Source organism: Halichoerus grypus, chromosome 10 (genome assembly GCF_964656455.1).
Source record: "Halichoerus grypus chromosome 10, mHalGry1.hap1.1, whole genome shotgun sequence".
Classification (NCBI taxonomy): Eukaryota; Metazoa; Chordata; class Mammalia; order Carnivora; family Phocidae; genus Halichoerus; species Halichoerus grypus.
In genome coordinates, this window is record NC_135721.1 from 100,730,987 (window position 1) to 100,750,620 (window position 19,634).

The window sequence follows — 19,634 nt, forward strand, 5'->3', positions numbered from 1 at the left end:
AAGTAATTATGGGGTTTTTAAACTCGCTTTTCAATTTAAAACACGGAATTTTCTAGCTCACCATTTTTTTAAGCCAGCAAAACATTTTTTCTTTTGAAAAAAAAAAAAAAAAAATTACTGTGATTTTTTTTTTTTTAACATTGATGTAGTACAAATCAGCAAGTACCTTTTCCAGATTCTAAAAAACCTCTCTCATAGTAATAGAGTTCTTATTGATCTTTAAAATCAGTAATACTATGTTTTGTTACTTCCAACAGGCTGAGTATTGGGTATTTAGTAGACATTAAAAAAAAAAGAGTTGATCTTCATTTTCTTTCTTTGCAAATGTCATTCTCTTTAGGAGTAAACACTACCTGACTATATTGTTGCTTGCTTTTTAAGTGGGAAATGATTTTAGAGTTACATTGTGTATTTCCTCCATTCAAGGAATAGTAAAATTTTGACGCTCTAAATCCCTCTTCTGATTAAGCATTTTAGCTATTTTATAGACTAACCAGTATTTCAGGTCACCAGGACATGATGATACCACGCAAGAAATCTAATTTATGTGTAACTGGCATATTCCCAGTTCACTTGCTCATCTTCACCACTCCTCCTTCCCCCATCTCCAAACTTAGTTTTGTACTGAGAATATTTCACAATCCATTTGATCTAGTAAGCTTTCTGAGCACAAACCAATTTGGTACATTACTTATGGGATTAATAAATATTTGTTGAGTGAACTAATGATTCCTGGAGTCTGTAAAGTAGTTGCAAGGGTTGTGCTTAAGCTGAGTACTTAGATCTCGTGTTACATGCAGAGCACTGCTTGGCGTACTCTGTATGCTTTGTCCCTCACATTTGAAAAAAAGTGGGTATCACAGTTACTTTGGACATAGTGGTTAATGAATGCTTGGAGCAGAGTGATCTGATTCATGGAGGACATCTTTGCAAAGCTCCAAGTGATATTCCCTGATCTGCCCTTTATAGTGTATAAGCCTCTCACGATGCCATGGGGGGATGGGGTAGGGAAGAATAATTAATTTTGTGCTGCTCTTTGCCTGCCATACAGGGGGATTTATGGGGAATGATTACTCAACATGTGTACAATGCTTTGAAGTCATTATAAAAAGCCTTTGTCTGGTCATGGTGTTTTTCCACATTATAAAGCCCTGTGTATTTGTTAAGTTTGGAATAAGAACCAAGCTTGGCATATCAGATTTGGATGCCTTGGTAGAGAAGGAGAGAGAAAAACCAGCATAGCCGCCTTGGTTGCCTTGCAATTCCCATGACTTTCTCACTGTTTTTTTTTTGTTTGTTTTGGTTAGTAAAATAGCAACAACAGAACTAAGGATAGTTCTGGACTATGTTAGCAGGATATTACGTTGAACAATCTTGAAGCCATTCCACGTGGGACTGTCCTGGAAATAGAAATACTTCTGTAAAACTTAAACATACTGATTTTGCCCCTCTTAGCTAGTTTATGAAGACACAGTTTGTGAGAGATAAAAATCAGGAAAGGGTGTGGTGGATAGGAGTAAAGGTACTTACCAGGAAAATGCATTTGCTTAATTGGATTATATTGCTTGGATAGAGGAGATGTAATAAGCCTGGAAATATGAAAGCATCAGTTGACAGTAAGAAACCATTCTTCTTGACGATCAAGAGGGAAGGAAACAAAATATACAAAATATTGAAAATAATGACTTTTTAAATGACTTTTTAAAAAATATGCTAAAATTATATGCTTTTAAATACATTTTAAATGCACAAGTGAAATGTTAAAAAGTCTTAGCATATTACTCTGCTCTAGACATATAATAACAACTGTTCAGATGGTGAAGTGGCATTTGAATTAGAATTTATTTTCTTGGCTTACCAACAATAGTTAGAATTTACAACTGGGACACGAGAAAGGAATTATTACATTCCACTCTCCCTCTACCTGCAACTCAGCCCCACATAAATACACAGTTGAGTTTAGTGGTTAAGAGTGTGAACTTTGGATTCAGGTAGACCTTTAGTCTAATCTCACCTCTTACTGTAAACAAGTTGTTCAATGTCTTTAAGCTCCACTTTCCACAACTGTAAAATGGGTATAAATAGTTACCTTAGAAGATTAAATGATGTAGTATATTTAAATTGCTTGTCACAGTCCCTCATAATATAGCTATATTATTAGCTATAACTACTGTTTATTAATCTCTTGCTATGTGCAGCAAGTGTGTTCATTCATGTGATCCTACAGCAACATTATGAGGTGGGGGTTTTTGTTATGCTCATTTTATAAAGGAAAACAAGTCCCAAAGAAGATTAAATAATGATAATAATAATAATATTTATATAATCTATTTTTACTGAATGTTAATACCTTTGTTAAATGTTAATGAAGTTTTACTACTGAAAAGAAGGAAGCTTATTTTTATTTTTGTTTTTTAAGGCCTGCTTAAGGTTGTTATTTTTTAAAAAAACTTATTTATTTATTTTAGAGAGAGAGAACAGGAGGAGGGGCAGAGGGAAAGAGAGAGAAGCAGACTCCTGGCTGAGCACAGAGCCTGACGGGGGGCTCTATCTCACCATCCTGAGATCATGACCTGAGCCAAAATCAAGAGTCGGACGCTTAACTGACTGCGCTACCTAGGCACCCCAAGCTTGTTATGTTTTATCCAAAGAAATGATAAGAGAGGGACATTCTCTGAGTCTTTCTTTTATCTGGCCTATCACTGTCTCAGGTCAACTGATTTCAGAAGATTAAGAAGGAAGACAACTTTAGATCATGAAATTGAGAAGTAGTATAAGGGGAATTTGCTTAGAGAGAAGAAACAGAGTAAGTCTTCTTTCTTTTCTAAAAAAAAAAAAAAAGAAAAAAATGACCTCCTTTAGGTTTCTTAGAGGTGTCCTTGTGGTCCTATTTGCTATTTTTGGGTGCAGGCTCCTGGTCAAGATAATTGTGGGGAATGGAAAGGACAGTGGACTAATGTCCAGGGTTTTCAGTGAAGGAAGAATAGACCCTTCCCCTCAGGTTGCATGTTCTCTGAGGCTTTGGCTCACCTAGCACCTGTCCCAGGTAGTACCAGTTGAATGGCATATCCCACAAGTTTGCCAGTTTGGTCCTGAAATCCATGTGCTGAATCCCTTCTGTAGGGCTTTCAGTTCCCACTCTGACACAACAATCTTGTGTGTTTTAGAAGCATGGTGTTTTCAAAGGCTGTAATAGATTTTCTACTGTTTGCCGTATTGGTAATGTTGTACTGAGTTCTTGGTTCTACTTATAAGAAAGCTATTGTCAGTGACAACTGGGGATGGCAACTGTGGGTCACATGAGCATGGGATACTTCATCTCCAATTATCCTGAACTTTGGATTATTTCTCAAGGAGGGTGATTAGGGAAGTAGGGTGTGTGTGTGCATCTCAAAGTCTTGAGGAACAGTTCACAAATCTAGGATTATCTGAGTGAGAAAAGAGTAATCAGGGCACTCGGATAGCTGTTTTAAAAAATTCAGAGAACTTCAGCAGGGAGGGTAAAGTAATTCCAGAGAGTAGAACCAGGATTAGTGGGTGGAAGTTATGATAAAGCAGATGTTTGTTAAAAAAATCTAAGGAAGAACTTTTAGCCAAAGGCAAGTGTCCAAAAGGGGAATATGTTCCCTCATGAGGTATCGAGGTTCTTGGTATCAGAAGTGTCTGGGATATTTCATGGAAATTCCTGCTCTGGGTAAAATATTGAAGCAAATGAGTTCTGAAGTCCTTATAAAAAAGAATGGAATACTCTACAAAGCTGGTCTGTTTGGTCACCATTCCCAGTCTTAACTTCTTCCCCCAGTCCTTAAAAGTGACCTCCTAGAAAAGAACAGTTACTGTTTTATGGGAATATCTTTTTCCTTCATCAGTCAGAAGTCATACTGAATACTTAGTGTATTGTAGCTTGTCTTCTTCTTCTTCTTCTTCTTTTTTTTTTTTTTTTTACCCAATAATATGTTTGGAGATCTTTTTAAAAAATTTAATTCTTTATTTTGAACCTCTGCAATGAATTCCACATTTTGCTGGGTCAGTGTTTAGCCTTTTCTTTACTGATGGACATCTGTGCTTTCAGTTTTCCATTCTCACCAAACTTGTGGTGGTGAATATTCTTGAGCAGACTTCCTTGTATTTCTCTATGCTAGCTATCAAAGGGTTTTTCTAATTCTGCTTCTAACTAAGGACTGGAAAAGTTATCAGTTTCGGTTCCCCTCCCAAAGGCAGAGAAGTCATTGTGGATATTGAAGAGATGAATCCAGGCATTCTGGGTGGCATTATTAAAAACAAAATAGGGATGATTGTTATATTCTTTTATAAAACCATAGTAATTTGTGTTATTGGTGGTTTCAGGCATATAAATCTGTTCTACTGTCTCATAAAGTAATTAGCTTGAATTGATCTTTTTGGCTCCTTTCTTTATATCTGGAGAATCTGGCACAGTGGTGAGCATATGCTGGGCCCTTCGGTAATAACTGTTTACAGTTCCTTTTGTGCCATTTTAAGGGAGGCATGGCAGAAGCTCTTCTAAACAGGGTTTCTTAGAGTATGCCAGGAGGACCACCTGTATCCCAGCCCCCCTGGGGCCCTGGTTAATAATGCCAGTTCCTTGGGCAACCCCCAGACCACTGAATCAGAATATCTGGGAACCACGGTCCTATCACCAAGCTTCTCAAGCAATTTGACATATACCTGGTTTGAGAATCACTATTTTAAGGCAACCACAATGATTTTAAGGAGCCAGAAGGGAGGAGTTTTTCCGAACTGGCTGACAAACTACAATAGGGAAAAGGTTGTTCAAGGAAGGAAAAAACTACTGTTGATGAGAGTCTAAGATACTTTCTTTTGCTATTTTCTATTAATAGAAAAAAACTGTTGATGAGAGTCTAGGAAACTTTCTTTTGCTATTTTCTATATAATAGAAAATTGCTATTTGCTGTTAATACAGTAGTTGAAAATATAGTTTAAAATAGTGTTAGAACCATTGTTTGGGTAGGTCTTACACAGTCTCTGGTATTATTTCCCAGTTGATATGCATCATTATTAAGTCAGGCTTTATTAGATGGGTATGATTTTGTCTTCTTTTGAAAGCAAGTAATTACATATAATATTTCTGAAATACATTGTGTATCTGTTTTCTCTTTTCCCAGGCTGCTCTTTATGGATGTGGCTGCTGGGCTGAAAATACTGGAGCTCATAATCCCTACTCCACAGCTGTGAGTACCTCAGGTATTTGCTGCTTTCATGACCATTTTTCATAACTGCAACATTGTAGGTCATTTAATGATTGAAAACAATATTTTTATGTAAACATAAAGCATGTGCTGAGACACTGCATAGACAAGAGCATTTATGCATGAAAGATCTTTGATATGTAGGAGCTTTTAAGGATTGTTTCACAATATAAGTATCCCAGTGTAAATGTTTTGCTAACATTTCATTACAACCCTGGAGTTAACTATAACAGTTATATTTTTGATTTTTTTTTTTCCTCTAGTGACTCATGATAGTGCCAAATTTAGATTACAAAAGATATAAAAGTAATAAGGTATTTCAAAAAGTTAGGTAATCTCTTGAGTAAAATGTTGGGGCAGAAAATATAAGGTATATTTCAAAATGTATATATATATATACACACACACATACACATACACATACATATATATATTTAAACTATTTATTTGAGAGAGAGAGAGAGGGAGAGTGCATAAGCATGGGGAGGGGCAGAGGGAGAAGGAGAAGAAGACCCCATTGCACAGAGAGCCCCCGTGTTCCTATCCCAGGAACCTGAGATGATGACCTGAGCCGAAGTCAGATGCTTAACCGACTGAGCCACCCAGGCGCCCTCAAATTGTATATATTATGACATCTACTCCTCTAACTACACTTTTAATTAAATGTAGGTCCTCTTTTTGTATCTGTGTTAGAAGTCATTATCATTCATCCTTTCTGATGGCTGAGTAATATTCTGTTGTATATATGTACCACATCTTTATCCATTCATCTGTTGAGGGCGTCTCAGCTCCTTCCACAGTTTGGCTATTGTGGACATTGCTGCCATTTGCATTGACATGAATGGAACTGGAGGGGATTATGCTAAGTGAAATAAGTCAAGCAGAGAAGGACAATTATCATATGGTTTCACTCATATGTGGAACATAAGAAATAGAGTGGAGGACCACAGGGGAAGAGAGGGAGACAAATCATGAGAGACTCTGGACTCCGGGAAACAAACTGAGGGTTACAGAAGGGAGAGGGGTAAGGGGATGGGGTAACTGGTTGGTGGGTATTAAGGAGAGCACATGTTGGGATGAGCAGTGGGTGTTATACACAACTAATGAATCGTTGAACACTACAACAAAAACTTATGATGTAGCCATTTCACATGGCTAACGGAACATAATAAAAAAATAATAAAAAGAATAATAAAAAAAAACCCAAATCACATTACTACCAAAAAAAAAAAAAAAAAAGGAAGTCATTCTCATTTAGAAATTGTGTGTGTGTGTGTTGGGGGCAGCTAATGGGCAGAATGGTTGTTGTCTAGATCCAGGTTTTCATATGCTTGTGCCAGGTGTACTTGAAGCCTTTTCTCTCAATGTGGTGGTATGCGTGGTTGACAAAATAATATTGGTTCATCCCCTTTGCTGTGTTATCTCTCAAATTACAGTCCTAGGCCTTTCTCCTTCATATCATCAGGCTTTATCAAGAGGATGGATATGGCTGCCTTTCCTTCCTTTCTTCAGTTTCTTGCCACATTGGTTTCTGTATCACTATACTAACAAACCATCCAATCCAACCCAGCCCTATTTTCCTGCTTGCTCTTGACTCTGTGATCTCTGATACAGGTGTCTCCTTTCTATTATAGCATAGATCCTGGAACTCTCTTGGTTTGTCCTGCTACTCTGATCTGCTCCATCCTGGCCTTCTTCACAGACTCTTCCCATTGCTACCAACTCCAGGGTTGGGCCTCTCTTAGCTTTTCTTCATTTCACTATATGCTTTCTCTTGGTGATTTGGTGTTATTGCTGTTCTCATGATCTTAGCAGTAATCTCTTACGGTATTTGCTTCCATGTCTATCTCTTCTGGACTTTTCTTTGGAGGGCCACATGAGTTTTTTCTGATTTCCTGTTGGACATGTCCCTCTGGGTATCATCTGTGCATATCAGATTCAGCAGGCTCAATGAAATACCTTATTCATTATTCCCATCCCTTGGCTACCAAATTTCTCCTGTGTTCCCTCTCTCTTTTATTGCCATCACTATCCTATTCTTTGCTCAGACTTGACCTCTCGGTACCATTTTCATATTTGTTGCTTCTGTCCATTTCCTTGCATCAGTGGAAAAAATAATTGTGTGCCACTGACCTATCAGGTGAAGTCCAAACACAAATTAATATTGAACCTTAACCATACTAATTATAATTGGCAAAAAATTGATTTTCATTCTTTCACTTTTGAAGAGATGAGTGTAAGAGTTAATTTTTAAAAAAGATTTTATTTATTTATTAATTGAGAGAGAGAGAGAGAGACAGTGTGCGCCAGCAAGCGGGGGGAGGAGCAGAGAGAGAGGGATAAGCAGACTCCACACTGAGCATGGAGGCAGACACAAGGCTCGATCACATGACCCTGAGAACACGACCTGAGCCAAGACCAAGAGTCAGATGCTTAACCGACTGAGCCACCCAGGTGCCCCAGTATGAGTTAATTTTTAATTTAATATTGGTGGCACATGAAAATCTCTATGCATAATATTTAGGAATTAGCTTGTGCACAAATTAAGTATGGCCCTATGTCTATAGAAAATTGTGGTATTTGAACAAACAGAAGTCTAAAATAGATAATTTGTTGTTTCATTTTTATTTTCCCAAAGTAGTATTAGTTATCATATGTTGTTTTGACTTTATTTTTGGTCAATATGTTATTCAGTGAGTTGGTTTGTCATTGTTAAGTGTTACTTTCATGTCTAGACATTTGGAGACCTAGATTCTACTTTAAGTTGAAATCCTGAAAGCTGCCTGACTGTCATTTCGGAAAAGAAATTTCAATCTCTTTGGGATTGTCCACCTTTCTCCTTTTTTAAATTGGTGATATGGAAGTTGGAATAGGATCACATTTCATTGATTTGGTTGTGTTAAGAATGCATTGGGTGGGTAAAGCTAAAATTGTAAAATTAAGGTCTTTTTCCCTTCCCCTTGCATATTGCCTCCTTTGCACATCTTGCATCAACTGAAGATAGTTTCACATGGCTAAAGATAAATTTAGGTTTCTAGTTCATGACATCCAGTGAGTGCAGCTTTTAAATTTGGATGCCCAGTTTGTCATGTTATATCCTTCTGAAGTTTAAGGACTAACAATTATCAGCCCCCATAACCTGAGGATAATAGAGCAAGTCTCCGGTTCCTTCCATCCCTGGGGCTTTGTGTGATTGCTTCACTCTTGTTTCTCCTGGGGCTGTTGCTATGAGGTTGACAATGGAAACACATGGCAGAATTGGGTGACCAAGTCAGAAGAAATGTGGTGCACAGAATTTCGCAATTGTTTGGCCAAACTAAAAAAAACTGGTGCTTTAGGCTGTTGCGGAGGATTCAGAGACCTGGCCTACATTTTATGTTTATAGTTCTTGGAAGGTAATAATTGAAAGGCAGAGGGAAGATAGTTATGGTCAAGATAGGGCTCTCCCAAGGCCAGACAGGTAATTTGATCATTAGCCTCAGGGATAAACTCCAGCATCTTGTTCTCATCACTGGGTGGGGAGGAATGAGTGGGGAGTGGGGAAGAGAGTAGTGTGGCAGGAGCTAGCTGTGCAAACTCTGACTAATGTTCTGGCGTCATGGAGATTTGTCTAGCTTGGAAGGCAGTAGAGTATATACAGGGGTTCTTGTGCAGACTCTTTCGCTCACTGGCTGTGACTTGGCAAGGGTTATTTGTAAACCAAGAATATCTACCTTAATATCTCTGAGTACTGAATGAGTCGACATATGGAAGGCAGTTAGCATACTTCTTGGCTCAGAGTAGTGGTTCAGTACTTAACAGTGTGTCATTGAATCTAAGTCACTATCTTTTATAAAATACACCATTATTTTAAAAAATTTGGTTGATTCATATTTTTTTTTATTGTGGTAAGAACACAAGATGCAATCTATTTTCTTAAATCTTTTAATGTATAACACAGTATTTTTAACTTTAGGCGCAAATTGTACAACAGATCCCTTGAACTTTATTCATCTTGCATTACTGAAACTTTATTATTTATTTATTTATTTTTTTTTTTTGAGGGGGGTGGGCAAAGGGAGAGGGAGAGAGTCTCCCAGTGTGGAGCCTGATGTGGGGCTTGATCTCACAACCCTGAAATCATGATTTGAGCCAAATTCAAGAGTTGGACACTGAGCCACCCAGGTGCCCTAAAACTTCATTAATATCAACTCCCCATTTCTCCCTTCCTCCAGCCCCTGGCAATCACCGTTCTACTCTTTGCTTTTGTGAGTTTGACTATTTTAGGTTCCTCATAGAAGTGGAATCATGCAGTATCTGTCCTTCTGTGACTGGCTTATTTCACTTTGCATAACGTCTTTGAGGATTATCCATGTTGTATATGGAGGGCTTTCCTTTTTTAAGGCTGAATAATATTCCATTATACATATATACCATGTTTTCTTTATCCATTTATCTGTTGATGGGCATTTAGGTTGTATCTACATCTCGGCTATTATGAAAAATGATGCAGTGAACATGGAGGTACTGATATCTCTTCAAGATCCTGATTTCAATTCTTTTGGATAAATACCCAGAAGTGGAGTTGTTGGATCATATAATAGTCCTATTTTTAATTTTTTGAGGAACCTCCATGCTGTTGTCGGTAGCAGCTGTTCCATTTTACAATCCCATGAACAGTGTACAAGGCTGTGAATATCTTTACATCTTCACCAACCTTTATTATCTCTTATCCTTTGGATACTAGCCATTCTAACAGGTATGAGGTGATGTCTCATTGTGATTTTGATTTGCATTTTCCTGATGATTAGTGAGGTTGAACACCTTTTTATGTACCTGTTGGTCATTTGTATGTCTTTGGAGAAATGTCTATTCAAGTCCTTTGCTGATGTATTAATCTTACTATTTGTTTTTCTGCTATTGAGTTGTAGGAGTTCCTCATGTCTTTTGGATATTAACCCCTTATCAGATATATGGTTTGTAAATATATTCTCCCATTCTGTAGGTTGCTTTTTCATTTTGTTGATTATTTCTTTTCTTGTGCAGAAACTTTTTAGTTAGATGTAGTCCCACTTACCCATTTTTGCTTTTGTTGCCTATATGTTTAGTGTCATATCCAGGACTAAAATATACCAATATAAGATACATATACTAAGCGGGGGTGGAGGGGGAGAAGACTGCCAGTTATAGAATGACACACTTCTTTCTCATCACTCTTAACACATGGTTGTTGCTTTACAAGAAAATACAGAATTTGGGGGTATTCCTCCAACAAGAAGTATTTGCTGCACTGATAACGATGTCATGCTCCATTGCTATTTCCATGCCTTCTTATGCTCATAATTACTTTTTGTTTCAATTCTGTATCATACTGTAATACTTTTGAATACATGGTAAATGACAATTAAACTCAAAACTTGTAGTTCCAACATGGCACATAACTCAACTGAAGGGTCAACAATAGGAAGAGCTTACCTCCTTCTAGAGGCAGTGGTCGCTATGTCATAGCTGCAGTCTGGAGAGCAGTCACAGGAGGATGCCATCAATTATAATGTACGGACTGATTTCAGAAAATTTTGAATGTGGAAAAAAATATACTTTAGAATTGATAAACTTTAATAAAAGCTTTTTTTATTCTCAGCTTTGTGTGTGTGTGAAAATAACAATTTATTTTAGGCTTTCTTAAGCAGTGACATAAGCTCTTGAGAAAAGGGGATCTGTGGGTATATTTGTGTTTCTTGAGTGCCTGGCACAGGGCCTTGCACTTAGTAAGTGCTTACTAGACAAATTAAAATTAAGACAAATGATGATTATTATAATCATCAACATTGCCAAGAGACTGGAACTTAATTATTCCAATCACTAAAAAGAAAGTATAATCATGTAATGTGATAGAGGTGCTAATTATTGCTACAGTGGCAATCATATTATAATATATAAATGTATCAAATTAACAAGCTGTACACCTTAAATTTACACAATGTTATATGTCAAATATATTTCATTAAATGAAAGAAATGTGCGTGTGATTCTTCCCTCTTACAGAAGGATGGATGTCATTTCAAAAAGATTATTCACCATGGAATTTCTTTAAATAGTACTTTAAAATTTTGATTTAATTTGCCAAAGTCAGAATCACACATAATTTTTCAGTAACACGTCAGATGCATAATGTCAGATACATCTGTGGTCTTTTCTGGCTATGGAAAGGAAGAGCAGATTGAGGATTAGAAGATCAGAAGGAAGAAAAAAGAAGGAGATTAAGTTTATGCTCTGATTGACCTTAACATTGGTATGCTGTTACTTGTCTGTGCAGTATGTTTTTTTTCTTTAAGAGAAACAGTGAGTCCAGGGGTTATATGGCAGCTGACTGGAGTTCAGAAGACACAGGCTTCAATCCCCCTTCCTTAAAGTATTTTGGCAAGAAGAAAGCTCTGCTACTTGGTTTCTGGTATGTGGCCCAGTGATTTCTGATTTTGTAGGTTCTTTGATTTTCCAGGTTTTGGCTCTGGATAGTTCTAGAACCCTGAGGGTGGTGATGATGTGGCTGGCCATGGCTTGCCAGGAGTAGGTTCAAAGGTTGGGGTGATAAAAAATGCAAAAAATGAGACCAGGCTTTTGCCTAAGTATTTGTGAGCCAGTGATTCTGAGCCAGCCCTCTTCCTCAAGGGCTGGGAATTAGTGTTACCCTTCCTTGGTTCTTTAACCTAAAAAGCAGCCACAAGTCTTCCTCTGCCCTTTTGTGGGAGATTGTCTATTAAGTCTGTGCTGCAAACCTCGTCCCCAGGGACCTTTGTCGGAGGTACAAAGCAGCCACATCCAATCCAACAACAAACTGTATTCTCTCTAAATATATTTACAGTCTGTTACTTCTTAGCACCTCCACTGCTACCAATAGATTCAAAGTGCTATCACATCTAATCTGGATTCTTTCAGTAGCCCCCTAGCTGGTACCTTGTTTTTTGCTCTTTTGTTTCATTATTCAGTTCTCAACACAAGAGTTGGTGTTCTAACCTGTCAAAATCATGTCATACTTCTTTGAACTGTCCAGTCACTTCCCTTCTGACTCAGAGGAAAAGCCAAAGTCCTTATGAAGGGCCTCTGAGGCCTGATATACGTGTTCCCCACTTTCTTCTCAGACTCCAACTCTTGCTTTTCCTTCCTTGCTCATTCAGTTCCAGCTACATTGGCTGCTTTACTGTACTTTAAACATGCCACGCACACTACCACCTTAGGACCTTTGCCTGAGTTGCTTCCTTTCCTGTTAGCTCTCTGCCCTCAGTAGCTGAAGCTGCTGCCTCCCACTTCATCAACTCTTTATTCAGGTGGTTCACCTTCTTACTGAGATCTTTCCTGACTACCCTATTTAAACATGTAAATTTTCTCAGCCAACATTCCCTATTCTCTTTCCATGTTTTATTTTTTCTCATAGTATATATCATTATCTAATTTTATATCTTTCATCTATTTACTTTATTTTTATTTTCTACCCTGCTTTACTGTGAAACTCCATGAAGATTGGGATTTTCATCAATTTTCTTCACTGATACGTGGATGGTACTTATCAGGTAGAGCCTCTGATGATGTTTGTTGAATGAATTGAATATGAACAAATAAATACATTGGGGTAGTGTCTTAGCTTGGGCTACTATAACAAAATACCATAGACTGTGTGGTTTAAACAACAGACATCTATTTCTCATAGTTCTAGAGACTGGGAAGTCCAAGATCATGGTACCAGCAGATTCCGTTCCTGGTGAGGGTACTCTTTCTGGCTTGCAGACAACTGCCTTTTTGCTATGCCCTCATATGGCAGAGGGAGGGAGAGAAGAAGGGAAGGAGAGAGAGATGGAGTGCTCTTGTGCCATCCTTGTGACTTCATCTAACCCTAATTACCTCTCCCCAAATACCATCACATAGGAGATAAGGGCTTCAACATATGAATTTGGTGGGGGCGGGGGGGCGGGGGTGGCGGCGCAAACAATTAGTCCATAACAGGCGAAGTGAGCTAGGTCAAGCCCAGATGATTCAGGCCTGAGAGGAAGGTAAGGGAAGTGTTGAGAGTGGTTATTCTGGTGAGAATGGAAGATGCTTAAATAGAGGGGTAAGTGCAAGGTATGTGGAGCTTAATTTGGGGTCCTAGATGGCCTTGACTTAGTATTTAAATTTTCTTTTGTATGAAGTAGGGATCTTTTTGATTAGGGACATGCTCATGCTTTTGGAAGATTGATAGATCTTTCATCTCTGAGATGGTTCAATGGGAGGCAAAACTGGTCAACAAGTTAAATATATTGCTGTTAGTTCTACTGAGTTGGAATCCAGACTCTTCAGCCCACTCTGGTTCCTTTATCTGCCTTATTAGGCAGTGCTATTCCTGTTGCATAATCTTGTTACACTCAAGAAGAATCTTCAGGGGCTCAGGGTAATGAACAGCTACTTAAGCTGAAATAATTTGGTATGTAATATGTAGGGTTGGGAATCATGCCATGAGAAATCTTTTTTTTGTGAATTGTAACTTCTAGATGTGAGCATAGATAAAACCCTAACATTTGTAAACATCATCATCTTAAAAGCACTTGACTCTTTGGACCATTTGGTTGGGGGCGGGGCAGGGAAGAAATATTGTTCATTTATAGATAACAGAGTATTTAAACTACCAGCACATTTCTAAGAACTAAAGTAATTATCTGGGATGGGAATTCTATTCTGAGACTGTTGCTTATTCTAATTATGTCACTTCATATCTGATGAACTATTAATATATTATTTCCTGCTTTTTACATAAGTAAAGTCACTGATGTTTCAAAATAAAGTAGAATTTTGAATTATGCTAGGTCATTTCCTAGGAAACCAGTTCAGTATGACAGCTTTGGTTATCATGTATCTTAGAGGTCTTAAATGAATGGATTTTTTCCTAATTGTGAAAACATATGCTCATTGAAAAGAATTTGGAAAATGAAACTGATAATTTTGCCATCCTGTTGTAGGCAATATTAATATTTTTGGTAGATAAAACAAAAACGGCAAAACTGTTCAGCTTGTGTTATGCTTTGTTTATTTAATATTGTATAATGAAAAATGTGTCATTAAATCTTCTTTGAAACATAATTTTAAGGGATATGAAGGATGTCTTTTCATGCATACATGAGTGCAGGTATTTTGCTCTTATGTAAGATGACTTGTAATTGCTCTCATGTTATAAAACAGTACCTATTTTAGAGGCTCTTATCCTGTGCTATAGTCTGGGAATGGTAAAAAAGAAGTCATGATGTTCTGTGTCCTAAAAGGGCATGAAATCTATGTCCATACTTGATAGTATAGGGAAGTTTCCTATTGCCAGTATAGAAATATGTTGATATGTTGGATATACTAAAGGCTTGCTAGTCCTGAACGGAGTTCTGCTGCATCCATTCTCCTAAGGAACGCGTACTACCGTGCCCCCCAGAAGGTCACTTGCAGGCACCTCCGTGCACCTAATGCGTTGACTGTTTGCTGCTGCCATTAGTACATCTTGCTTCCTGTCACACACCCTTCCCTCAAATCCCGCCAAAACCAGTTGCCTTTAAGTTTAGCTTACCCATCACACTCATATACTCACTGAAATGTCTCCAGCACCTTAGAAGAGCTCAGGACATCATGAAGAATAGTAAATATTTCTTTGAAAGAGATTATTTAGAGTTGGGTTATAGTGGATCAGGTGAGCCCCAAGATGTTCTTTTTGATGTTTGTACTTTCTTAGATTTCTTTTTTTTTTTGCCAGATACTTATTTTGCATTGCTTTGTTGTTGTTTTCTGAAAGAACAGACTTCTAATTTTAAAACAGAAGGTGAAGAAATGGTAGAAACAGAAGCATAAGATCAAGTGATGGGTTAAAATGCCAGTGCTGTGATCCTTAATGTAATTCTCCCTTTGATTGTTCTCACTTGAAAGAATGCCTTTTCCTTCCTATTGTCGACTACTACCTGCTGTCAGTTGGAGAGGGAGTAAGTCGAGCAACTTGTCAAAGGCTTTCTAAGCTCCCTTCATATGGTTCGCAGAAACAGAGCTGGATTTTCATTTCTTCTTTCATTCAACAGGAGTCCCTTTCATGTTTGAAAATTGAAAACGCGTGTTATTCAGTGTGGAGCGAGGATGTGTGTGCCCTGTGGCACACCTGTTTCTAATTTCCTGACTTGAAAGCATAACCCATCAAAAGGAGCAGAAAAACAATTTCTTTCTGACACGCTGCTTCGTGCTCCTTACTGGACTGAGGGCCTTCGTGGCTTTGCCATCTTAGTTCCCTCTGTAGAAGGTTCTTGTTAGAGGCAGAGTTCACTCAATATAAGCAGTGCCTTTTATAGCACAGAGCCGTTTTTGGTATTATTTTGTTGTGGTGGTGGTTCTTTTCAGCTCAGGAAATTTACTTGAAATAAGATTTATTTAAAAAACACAAAAAGGTCTTTAAAAATCTTAAATATTAAATGTAGCTGGGCAGTGTATGTTGGAACGGTATATGTAAGCTGATCAGTGAACCGATTGGCTAGGAATAGGGTTTGGTTGAGCATACGAATGTTTAAATTCCAGAGCGCTGTTTAACATAAATCAAATATTTCCAACACATTACTTCAGATTTGTGTGTACTTTAAAGTCTTGCCAGCTTAAAAGACTGTGAGGCACAATATGTTGACTTTGAGTTTTGTAAATTGATAATTTGTTGCTATGAAAGTTGTACATGGTATAACTCATCACTTTCTGAAGGTGCATAGTATGTCTGATGTTGGCAAGCTGTTATGAAAAAAAGTGATGCCCAGGGAATTCAGGGCTTTAGCTCTCAGATGCTTGAAGTACGGGTCTTTGGTTCCTCATAGCGTTTTTCCTGGATATTTTCAGCATAAGGTATATGGTTCTTTAGACACAAACCTTGGTTTAGGCTTCCTATTTCTGAGAGTTGTTTAGGATAATAATCTTGATGATGTATCTTTAGAAACAGTCTTTCAGGCTATTTTTTAAAAAAATACCTATTCTTTTCACACTTTAGCATGTATGAATCACCTGTTAAGAGGCATATTATGACCCAGTGGGTCTGGGAGGAGCTGGGATTCTGCATTTTTCAAAAGCTCCGAGGTGATGCCAGGGCTGCTAGTCCATAGATCATACTTTTAAGTAGTAAGGCAACATTTCGATGGGCAGAGTAGTGCTGTCCCCCAGCTGTGCCTTGACTATAACTCTCATCCCATACAATTTACCAATCTCTTCCCACATTGTGTTTTGGTGGATCAAAAGCTAAAGAGATCTGGTGTATATCCTAGACTCTAGGTATCCCTGAAAGTATTAACAGTGGAACAAGTTAACTTACAGGCCAGATATCAGTGGATAAGGGCCACTGAGATAGGATCATTTTGCTGGCAGAAATGTTATTTATGTTTCCAGACTCTTCTGGGATGCACCTAGCACTAACTGAGGTTCTTGTTATAAACAGAAGTGGATAAAACAACTGCTAACTCTAAAAGATGCTGATAGAGGAGTCAGAAGGACATAATGCTGAATCAAATATGTTTTAACCAGTTCTGTCCATGGTGACTGGTTAATTTGGGCAAAAAGATTTACTGGCAAATCGTGGAGAAAAAATGGAGATAATGTAAAATGTAGAAACAGCTTGCATTTTTATTAACTTGTTACTGAATACATGTCATGGTTCTCAGTGAATCACAGCATGATTGAGTCCACAGTATAACACATTGCGACCAAAGGATACCTTACATTTTTATTTTCAGAATGTTTTGTTCATATCATGAAAAAGTATATTTATTTGTGTGTTGTATTTGTCTTTTGTCTTTGATAAAAAGGATTTTAATAACCACTGGCTAGAAGAAAGCATGGATAGACATGTTAAAAAATCTGAGTTAGATATGAAAGAATTAGAGACTTCATTAAAATTCTACAGTGGTATTTTAGGTCTGCATGTACCCACACTGAATGTAAGAGCAGGTTACATGCTGGAGGCAGTTTGGGGTGCAGGATATCATGGGTTTGGGAATCAGACTTGGGTTTGAATTGTAATGGAGGGAACAGGTTAGAAGGGTATGTCCACCAGAGCCAGGGTCAGAACATCTTTTTTTTTATGGAGGAGAGACAAACATATATGCTAATTATCATTGAGATTATCACTTTGTACCATTGCATCTCCTGTTGTCTGGGACTTGGTGTTGTATGTTTTGTAATGCTGAGGGGTTCTGTTTACTCCCTTTCTTTCTTTCTATTCTAGCCCTACATGAGAATGTTTTCCTGGTTCTTTATAATACCTTGGTAAATTGTGTGTTGTAATCTGTCATATTAGTCTTTATTTACTAATGTTGGTGATGGAATAATAATGTGCTTGAATTCTGCTATGATGATATGGTGGTGTGTTCTCAGAAATACGAGAGTAAAAGAAGAAGAAGAAGATAGCAGGAGGGGAAGAATGAAGGGGGGGAGTCGGAGGGGTAGACGAACTATGAGAGATGATGGACTCTGAAAAACAAACTGAGGGTTCTAGAGGGGAGGGGGTTGGGAGGATGGGTTAGCCTGGTGATGGGTATTGAGGAGGGCACATTCTGCATGGAGCACTGGGTGTTATGCACAAACAATGAATCATGGAACACTACATCTAAAACTAATGATGTAATGTATGGGGATTAACATAACAATAAAAAAATCTTCAAAAAAAAAAAGAAGAAGATAGCAGGAGGGGAAGAATGAAGGGGGGGAAATCGGAGGGGGAGACGAACCATGAGAGACTATGGACTCTGAGAAACAAACTGAGGGTTCTAGAGGGGAGGGGGATGGGAGGATGGGTTAGCCTGGTGATGGGTAATAAAGAGGGCACGTTCTGCATGGGGCACTGGGTGTTATGCACAAACAATGAGTCATGGAACACTACATCAAAAGCTAATGATGTAATATATGGTGATTAACATAACAATAAAAATTAAAAAAAAAAAAAGAAATACGAGAGTATTTGCCCCATGTAGCTAACTAAGATGTAGGTAGTAAAATTCATGTCAGAGGACAATAAATATTTAAAATTTACTGAGCATTTGTTTCATCTGAGTCCTCCGTTATACTTAAAATTTAGATTTGCCTCTGTTTTACCTTTTAAGCTTTCATACTTATGCCAAAGTAAATTTAGTGGAATATAGAAATATAATATTCTCAACTGAAATATTTGTCATACATTTGTCATATACATCTTCACTTGTCTGATTTGTCTTACCTGCTTTTGACTTTGCTTCATATCTTAGCAGCAGTTCCTTCTTTGCAGCTTTTCACATCAGAATTATTTGTATCTCGGTATGGACTTGGGTTTGTGTACAGCTCTGGGCTTTCCTCATAACAACTTTTGCATATTAAATCCTGCCCATGTCTTCAAGTTCATGGATAGTTCTTAGCAACTCACTGTGCAAATTGCACAGGTAAGTTTTATTATGATCTACAAAATAAACTCTTAATATAAAGTCCTACTGTCAGGGCGCCTGGGCGGCTCAGTCCTTAAGTGTCTGCTCAGGACATGGTCCCAGGGTCCTGGGATCGAGCCCCACATAGGGCTCCCTGCTCAGCAGGAAGCCTGCTTCTCCCTCTCCCACTCCCCCTGCTTGTGTTCCCTTTCTTGCTGTGTCTCTCTGTGTCAAATAAATAAATAAAATCTTAAATAAAAATAAAGTCCTACTGTCATCATTTACTTCATTTCTTTATTGCTGTCACTGCAACATAAACAACTTAGCACAATTTCTTTTTATTTTATTTTGTTTTGTTTTATTTTGTTATGTTATATTATGTTATGTTATGTTATGTTAGTTACCATACAGTACATCATTAGTTTTTGATGTAGTGTTCCATGATTCATTGTTTGCGTATAATACCCAATGCTCCATGCAGTATGTGCCCTCCTTAATACCCATCACCGGGCTAACCCATCCCCCCACCCCCCTCCCCTCTAAAACCCTCAGTTTGTTTCTCAGAGTCCATAGTCTCTCATGGTTTGTCTCTCCCTCCGATTTACCCCCCTTCATTTTTCCCTTCCTTCCCCTAATGTCCTCCATGCTATTCCTTATGTTCCACAGATAAGCAAAACCATATGATAATTGACTTTCTCTGCTTGATTTATTTCACTTAGCATAATCTCCTCCAGTCCCATCCATGTTGATGTAAAAGTTGGGTATTCATCCTTTCTGCTGGCTGAGTAATATTCCATTGTATATATGGGCCACATCTTCTTTATCCATTTGTCTGTTGAAGGGCATCTTGGCTCTTTCCACAGTTTGGCTATCGTGGACATTGCTGCTATGAACATTGGGGTGCATATGGCCCTCCTTTTCACTACATCTGTGTCTTTGGGGTAAATACCCAGGAGTGCGATTGCTGGGTCATAGGGTAGCTCTATTTTTTTTTTTTTTTAAGATTTTATTTATT

At 37.9% G+C, this 19,634-nt stretch overlaps 1 protein-coding gene across 9 annotated transcripts in view; it reads left to right on the plus strand.

The window, feature by feature from the left end:
* TASP1 (taspase 1) overlaps positions 1-19,634 on the plus strand; it is a 295,816-nt gene that overhangs the window by 134,365 nt on the left and 141,817 nt on the right. For 5 of the 9 annotated variants that reach the window (XM_078056923.1, XM_078056926.1, XM_078056928.1 and 2 more), the window contains exon 10: positions 5,145-5,223. In XM_078056923.1, coding sequence (XP_077913049.1) covers positions 5,145-5,223 — 79 coding nt within the window. The remainder of the gene's footprint in view (positions 1-5,144; positions 5,224-19,634) is intronic. The other 4 variants (XR_013441943.1, XR_013441945.1, XR_013441944.1 and 1 more) reach the window with 1 other exon arrangement.